This window comes from Ylistrum balloti, unplaced genomic scaffold (genome assembly GCF_031769215.1).
Source record: "Ylistrum balloti isolate Yb309-2 unplaced genomic scaffold, AGI_CSIRO_Ybal_v1 Utg370292, whole genome shotgun sequence".
Classification (NCBI taxonomy): domain Eukaryota; kingdom Metazoa; phylum Mollusca; class Bivalvia; order Pectinida; family Pectinidae; genus Ylistrum; species Ylistrum balloti.
The window spans coordinates 624,823-633,893 of record NW_026782221.1 but is presented as its reverse complement, the minus strand read 5'-3'; the positions used below and the strand labels follow the sequence as shown (position 1 = coordinate 633,893).

General features: G+C 34.5%; 1 protein-coding gene across 1 annotated transcript; it reads left to right on the top strand.

Moving 5' to 3' along the window:
* Positions 1 to 3,498: 3,498 nt before the first annotated feature.
* LOC132552996 (RNA-binding protein 8A-like) lies at positions 3,499 to 9,071 on the top strand. Its single transcript, XM_060217201.1, has 6 exons — positions 3,499 to 3,567; positions 4,799 to 4,858; positions 6,653 to 6,730; positions 6,962 to 7,098; positions 7,408 to 7,538; positions 8,234 to 9,071. The coding sequence occupies exons 1-6, from the start codon at positions 3,504 to 3,506 to the stop codon at positions 8,262 to 8,264; spliced, it is 501 nt and encodes a 166-aa protein (XP_060073184.1). The 5' UTR covers positions 3,499 to 3,503; the 3' UTR covers positions 8,265 to 9,071.

Below are 9,071 nucleotides of genomic sequence, written 5' to 3'. Positions count from 1 at the left end.
AATTTTCTATCTGTGTAAACAGTGACCTTGACCTTAACTAACATTATAAATGAAAAAACAATGAAAATGCTCCAAAATTCATTATGCATTTCAATGCTTCAACTAGGATTCGAGCCCAGGACCACTAGCTCAACCGATCGAGCTAAAGAGTACACCGTGGCTGAGCGATATATTGCGGCTAACATTTACCAGGATTACTCTATACTTCCCCTCCAGGAAATAGTTTGTCCTCGAGTTTCCAGGGGTTATAGCGATGTATGTGGGACAATGCTAAGTATATTTCCGAGTCCCTACATGGGCGCCAATGTAATACGTCATTATTCATTTCAATGTCTCCACTAGGATTCGAACTAGGGACCCTGACTCACTAGCTTGACGCTTAACCGATCGAGCTAAAGAGCATGTCTCTCTAGCCTAGCGGTATATTCCGCTTAGTATATACCAAGGTTGCAAAAATAACAAGCATACTTTATTAGGAAAGTAATGTGTTAGGTTGGGTCAACCCAAGGGCATCCAAGTAATAAAGCGAACAAAAAGGTTCTATTTAAAGCAGCAGTGACCTTTACCTTTTCCAGTGACTCAGAAAAAACCTCTTCAAAGTCGATGCCTTTTCACATAAAAAACCGATTCCGTGCAGGCCATGTCGGTATAAACTGGTCAAAGGAACTTGAAGTATTGGACGAAAACCAATTGTCTATTCATAGTAATGATTTTCTTTAGCAGTTCCTTTGACGTTTGACCTCTTTACCCAAAAATCAATCGCAAGCAAACATTTCCAATAAGAAGCAGTGTATGAACTTTGTGTTTCACCTATCCAACTGAACTTAAGCTGTCTTGAAAGGACGATGCGGACGGACGTACGGTCGGGCTTCGACATTACAATATCCACTTCAGATCTTCAATTGTTGGGGGGGGGGAGGGTAATAATTATTCAATATCTAAATTGTAACTCGTTAACTAGAACAACAATTTTGACAGCGAACCGTCGTCCCTTCATTGCTACTCTTGGTGGCATTTGTTGTGTCTTAATCACATATATATTTCTGTGGGTAGGTCATACATACTACTTATCACTGCGTGACGTCAGAGTGATTTCAACACAGAAATAAACCAATAAATTATGTTAGTAAATAGGTAAACAATATGTAGATGTATTTTCAATGTAGATAGTTAGCTTTTTCGGCCAATTATTCGAGCAATTTTCAGGGCAGTTACTTTCACATATCTCCCGAATGGTACATAAGAGGCCTTACACAATCAAAGTTCCAAGGTTCATGAGTACACTGTTGTTGGGTCCACTTGTTAAGGGGGTGGTGAGTTATGTATAATTCTTCAAGATTTTACCATTGGCCATTTGCCAAGTTGGGTAGACCACATTGAGATTTATTGCGCGTGAATAGAATTATTTAAAATTACAATCCCTTTACTGAAAATTCAATGTCGAAAATATTACTATTTTGGTGTTATTGTTGTTGTTTTGTTTTTCCAAACCTGAATTGTTCTTCCTTTAACATCCGCCAGCAGGTTACGAACATGTTATTGTTGACATGGATTTAGTTCATTAGTTCGATATTTTTGTATATTTTTGGTTTTGTATTTTCAAGGGGGGTTGAGGAGGGGGGTGGGACGGTAGGGATTGGGGACAAGTCGGTGTCTTTTCTCCGGAAAACCTGACACGTCCATAAGTGACCCTGGCTGTTAATAGAACGTACAGCAACAATAAAGTAATCCTTTAAATTTATTGTCATATATTAATAATAGTAATTTATCATATTTCATTCCATTGTGTACTTCTCGCCAAATCGTTAAACATTGTTGTAAAACGATGAACTGTTTTTGGCGCCAACGGTATGGTGAAAGAAGAAAATGCAAGGCAGTAAGAATGAAATAAAACTTACTGTTATGTATTTCTTATTGACTCATTGTTGTATACTGTCTCGGTATAGTAAAATATACCCGATAAGTAATTCCTAATAAAGTATAACTTACGTCAGCTTACGGTCAACACTTGAGTTAACGGTTGCTGTGATGTATCAATATTGTTGCGCATTATTGTGTTTGTCATACTAATCATAAAATCAATAGATATTAAATACTGGAGTACAGTTACACAGGTAAATTAAATCTCGATAATTTTGGATCAACAGACATTATTACTGTATGTGATGCACTGTGTTGATTTATTGACATTCATGTGCAATTTTGTCCATCTGGTGTGGTATTTCCGGCAGTGACGTTTTTATGGTGTTCTATTTACCATTGCATCAATATATGACAAATTTATTGTTTAAAGTAGGAAACATTTTTTTCTGAAAATCAGTTACCATATCACACAATGTTTTATCACAGAGACATATATAATATAAATGAATCGTGATGTATACGTCTCTGTCACCATATAGTGATAATTCAAAACTTATTTGTGGTTAAGTTATTAAGTTACGGAACATTTCTAATATGACATTTTAATAAGATAAAATTGAATTAGAAATGCGGATACGCATTTTAACCAGTGATGTTCACACTTTACATAGTCAGAATATCATAGACCATGCAAGTTATCATATTTGAGAGAACTGCACTGGTGTATTCCAAAGGTCGGCTAGGTATCCGAGTCACAGAGACCTGGGTCATGCTTTAGGTGTATTTGAACCTACCCCAACGTATTTATAACACTGTGAGACATTTTGGGGCATATGTCAATATTAGGTAAAAATGAATCTAAAATGTAGTTGGTTGATTTATTGATTAACTGATTGATTGATTAGTTGTAATTTTCTGGAGATTTTGGATGATTTTAAAAAAATGACATAAAACAACACTTACATCCATTCACACTTCGTTTCATCAGAGACGTATACGTTTCTGGTTTCATATCTAACCATCGTCCTAGTCGATATCAATGTCGTCGCCCAACAGCAACAGACATCATCATCGTCACCATCATTATCATCTATAATGTTATGAGTAAGCACGTCGGGCTAGACGAAATACAACAGCCTTTAAACACACATCTCTTAATGTATTTGTTTCTACACTGAAATATTGTAGGTTTTAATGACTAATAATTCTCGTGTCACGAAATAATGCAAATGTATCCAAATTTTACTAGTCTTGTCACCTCTTGTGGATAAGAAATCGACTTAGACTAAAACTGTCTCCGGCAATTTTTTCAATTTCCCGTAAATATCTTTATTTAATCTTATAAACAATTGTTATGGCAGGTAGTAAATCAATAAATATATACATGATACACCCAAGTCACGTAGAAGTATGAATAATGAAGCTGGTTTACTATAGTAAAAGTATAAGGTATCGCTTCATTATTCAGACTTGATGTCATTTTCTAATATGTGTAGTCTAATAAGTGGATTTGCATGTATTTCGTTAAGAGATGCTATACAGGTCTGGTGATTTATTTAAAGCTGATGAAAAAGTCACAAATATATTGGAGTTATTTCCCCTGTGGCGCCACGCTAGTCACACACGCGGCCCAAACAAAGATGGCGGATGTGTTAGATTTGCAAGAAGGAGGAGATGAATTTGAGGTTGACGAGGAAGGCGATCGTAAGAATATTGGGTTTTTGTGGTAGATTTTTAGGGGGAAGGGATGATTCATTCCGTTGGATAACTTTTTAGTTCGAACTATTGATTAAAGTTTAGATTATTCTCTAATTTGGCCATTCGCCGGTAGGCCATGTACTTCATACAACCAAAAACTGTCGCTTTGTTTATTTTTGTTATTTTCTTTAGTATGTCTACTTGATTGCCTACTTGGTTTTATATTGCTGTAATTTTATGTTATACACAAACAGTACACCAGCCTGGAACCCAAACACCTCCCCCTTACAGGCTAGTCTTTCTATTAAATGTTTATCCAATATCAGATTTCAAATCCAGAATGTCCAAATGCATGTTTGACTTCCACACTTGTTCCCTTCTCGCCAACATGCCCATTGAAAGTTGCTTCAGCCATTAAACAATGCATATACCTGTTTAAATGGTTACGCGCTACAATATCTTTTTATTTTTGCAATAATTATTGAATACATTTCTTTGCACTAAGAAGGGATGTTAAATGCTCGTTTAAATTTGAAGAAAAAAGTAACTCTAATTTTGTGTCGTATCAGATCAGTGCTCCTTTCAAATTTTTTACAATCTAAACAGCTATGTTTCTTTGCCAAAAGATGAGGAGATTTTATCCAGAAACGATAAAAAATCTCTTCTTGTAATCCATATATCAAACTATATGGCCAGCAACTTTTAAGCATTGTTGAATATATACATTTTGAAGCATGAGGTATACTAGTATGAAGTGCCTGAAATTTCTTGACTTTTCGAAATATTGTCTTACCTGATAGACCTGATGTGTTATTGTTTTAACTCCAGTATATTTCTTTTGTACATTACTATATGATATCATTTTTTTTCAAGCTTTTTCGAGCGGAAATGAATGGCTGATTTTGGTATTTGAATACTTGTTCAATGTATTGGAATTCAGTATCGTTTTATTCAATGTGTGTATTGTTAAACATTTTTGTATTTCACTATCTGAATATTTAGGAATAAGTATTCATTTGTGAATGTTCAAACATCTGTTTCAGCTCTATTACATAATGTTGACCATTATATAGAGAGTGATTGATGTTGGGGTATACAGAGGATGTTCGATTTAAAGAGGTGATCAGTTTTGAGAAGGATCAGTTTGGGAAAGTTGCACTGTATTTGCATGATAGCTACTAGTAAGTGCATTATCATAATGTCAACATTTATTTCATGTTTTCCTTTTGACATTTAGAGGGCTTGCAGAAGCTGAAAGAAAAAGCCAAGAAACGAAAAGGAAGAGGATTTGGCTCAGGTATACACTATGATCAGATAAAAATATAATAGCAATATTAATAAAGTGACAACATAATTATTCAGTGTCTCAAGACAAATTATATTTAAGCTCACCATCAAGTTCCAGTTGCTTAATATTTACTTAAGATTTTACCATTGGTTTGTATATAAAAATATGAGCTTTCAAAGCAAATCTAACATTTACAATATATCCGTCAGCCCTTTCACCACAAGTCTACATCTGTGAAGTGATCAAGTGATAAAGAATGTTCTCAGTTTTGTTGAAGTTATTTTTGAACATTTTCACTAACCACTGGTTAACCCCAACCAAGCTTTGAACAGCCAGGTCTGGGCTGTTCACCCTTAGTCTGTGGTCCATTTGTCTGTCATCTGTTGTCTTGTATTAAACAGCTATTTCTATAGAAGTACAAGGGGTAGGGTAGGTTATTTCTCAATCTTCATATGTAGGTTCCCCTCTGTTATTAGATGTGCCCATTCAATGTGTCCAATCAATGATACAAAATAGCCAACAGATGGCCATCTTTAATTGTGACAGTTGAAGTTTGTTATCGCTATTTCTTAAGAAGTACTGGAAAAGTATTTATCAAACATGATGTGTTTATTTCCAGTGGTTCCTAGTTGTGCTTTTTTCATTTCAAGACTGATCAGTGAAACAATTTTGACAGTCAAAATTTGTTATTGCTATTTCTCCAGAAGAACTGATAGGATAAATTTCAAACTTAATGTGTCGGTTCCCCTTTGTCCCATGTTGTGCCCATTCAATTTTGTGTCTGTTGTAGAAAACAAAATGGCTGATTGGAGATAACCTTGGGTTTTTCAGTGGTTTTTGAATTTTTATTTATCAAAACGCTTATGTAGGTTTCCCTTGTTACCAGATGCTTAATTGCCCTGCAGGTAGGATGTAAGAGTTTACCCGTTGCCCTCATTACAAAGATATTTCTTCTCAATGTCTTCCTTGACACTGCCTCACATGTTTGGTATCGTTCATGGATCTTCATATTTAATCATTAATTTTTCCATTAAAAGTAAGCTTAATTAAAGATACATGTCAGTTGCAACCTGTTCATAGACCAGAATGACTTTCAGCATCTTTACCAACAGTATATGGTAGTATACACAGGAATATACCAGTCTCATTAAATTTGTGATTCATTAGGTGTCTGTTTTTGTTTAGATAGCAATTTAAAGGTTTTTCACTTAAACTTGCATGCATAGCTTCATATAAAGTGACTCAAGGAATACAAACCTGCTACAGATTTCCACTGAAGTGTTTTATCATCCAAATGCAAATTCCTCGTAATCTAACACTGAAGGAAATAAATTGTCCTCCTTGACACTGAAGTCCGCTACAAAACCCCACTGAAGTGTTTTATTAACCAAATGCAAATTCCCCAAAATCTAACACTGAAGGGAATAAATTGTTGTCCTTGACACTGGTTTTCAACATAAGATTTACGAAAATTGTTATAACTGTATATACTGTACACAGATTCTTGAAAAACTGTACATAGGTAAAAAGTCATTTTTATAAAGCATCAAATATTACCCATGAAAATTGGGTAATTATTATGGGTGTTATAATTCATGGATAATTATTTAAAAAATTACAAAAGTAAATTGCATGCAGACAAAAGTTGGTTAACAGTAATTACAACTAGATATAAAGTTCCACAAACTGACCCAAACTTTTCATGCCCGAATAGTTGCAATCAAATTGATAAACTGTTAATAACAAAATACATTTGTATTTGTCTGTGTTATATTAAAGATTGATTTATGAATAATTTTGCAGATGGCCCTACAAGAAGTGGAGTTGAGGATTTTGAGGTGATGGACGTGGATGAAGATGGTGGTCCTGGTCCACAGAGATGTAAGTTCTCATCATACCAGTTCATATCACACAGCTGAAAGATAACACCTTCATTTTAGAGCTTCCCGTGGTAATATTGTTTTGTAAACATATAAATGTGGTGACTGGTGTATCATGATCAGTGAGTGTGAAAGATTAAATAATGAGATTATTTGGTTCTCTAGAGGAATTGGTATGTGTCGTGAGAGGTCCTTGTATTTTGATTATAAAAAAATATTTTCTCCTAAACAGCTGTGGAAGGCTGGATATTATTTGTCACTGGTGTTCATGAGGAAGCACAGGAGGATGACCTTCAGGACAAATTTGCTGACTATGGTCAGATTAAGAATCTCCACATCAACCTTGACAGACGAACAGGATTTCTTAAGGTATTTCCCACATTTTCTGGTTCTTATACAATATATATTCTGTTGTACTTAATTACTTTTTACATGGTAATCTGAGGTGAGCTTACAAAATTATACTGTTTTGGATATATACATAGAGTTGACTCCATCAATCAGAAGTAATGAATGATTCTTAAGATATAATATAGATGTAAGAAATTAATATATTTTTTCTTCAAAAATTAGATAGTAATATTTTCTTGATAAAGAACAGAATTACCGGGGTCATTGTTTAGAATGAGATCTCATGCTTTTATGATAAGATAAAAAATGGACTCCACTTTATTTTAGGGTTATGCACTGATAGAATATGAAACATTTAAAGAAGCCCAGGGAGCTATGGATGCACTCAATGGATCAGATATCCTAGGTCAGAAAATCAATGTGGACTGGTGTTTTGTGAGAGGGCCACGTAAGAACAAGTGAGTAGACAGAAACATAGGCAGAGTACTGTTGTATTGTGTTCATCTCCAAAGTTGATCGTAGCTGTAACCAATTTTAACGTCCAACCTTGTCTATATAGTAGCCTGTAAAAATGTAGAATTTTACAATTTATAGAGGTGATAGTGTTTTGTTCCAACTGAAAATGGATAAAATCACTGATATGAATATCTGTCAGCTTATATTGTCCTAAAAAAGGTGTTGGTGTAAATGAATTCTGGATTCACCAAAAAGTAATTTACAAATTTACAGATATAGTGTTACTCATACTTGTTCTATCCTTTATATCTGGTATACTTGTTCTATCCTTTACATCTGGTATACTTGTTCTATCCTTTACATCTGGTATACTTGTTCTATCCTTTACATCTGGTATACTTGTTCTATCCTTTACATCTGGTATACTTGTTCTATCCTTTACATCTGGTATACTTGTTCTATCCTTTACATCTGGTATACTTGTTCTATCCTTTACATCTGGTATACTTGTTCTATCCTTTACATCTGGTATATTTGTTCTATCCTTTACATCTGGTATACTTGTTCTATCCTTTACATCAGGTTGTTCCAAAATAATGGGATAGAAGCAGTCATTCATGTGGTTCAGACATTTTCCAGCTTTGAGATTTATGAATCATCTTTACTAATATTTTAATTCTGTTTTCTCACCATACAGAAATCGCCGAGACAACCGGAGGAGACGGTGATCTTTTCAAGGATATGAGAAAGAGGTTCTAGATTTTAAAATCGTGTGTTTAAGGTTAATAATTACCAATTACACATGGCTATCAGACAGACTACAAATCTTGACTCATTGTGACTGCTAAGAGGTTGATGATCAATTGGATTGGATAGCAGTAGACCATGGCACTGTGAGGACTCTCTTGTAATTCTGTCTCGAGGGGGTGAAAATTCAACAGTGTGAAAATTCAACATGGATGATCAGTGGACTGGGTGTCTATACAGTCTAAGTAGGGATTAGATTTAGGATATCATTACCGAGAAAAAATAGCGATTGACAAAAAACCAGCACTGTTTCCCCCTCAGGATAAAGTTTACATCTTAGTAGTGATATCAGTTTCTTTACTGCACATGACTTCTGGAATCAGGAATTTTATACATGTATTTATTTTAGTAAATCAACAGTATGAGAGATGTATTGCATGGAATTCAACTCTCTGTACCGAGAGGTATTTACAATTCATTGTACTTGCTACCAGCAAGGAGGTTTGGTAAAAAGAAGAAAATTAACATCAAAATAGAAAATAAAAATTTCTGATAAGTTATGTTCTGTGCTAGTAAAAAAGTGTTTCCTGGGTCTGTAATGGCAGCTTTTTAACAGTGTGGTGCAATGGTCCCTGAGGTGTTGAAGGTACAACACTTGTATGCTAGAAACACTACTTATGTGTAAGAAATTTTCATCATTAACATTGTTTACTGTTGTTTTATGCTTGTAAAGCGTCGTCATGATTATGTACTTCATTATCAGATTATAAATAAAAGAAAAAAACATT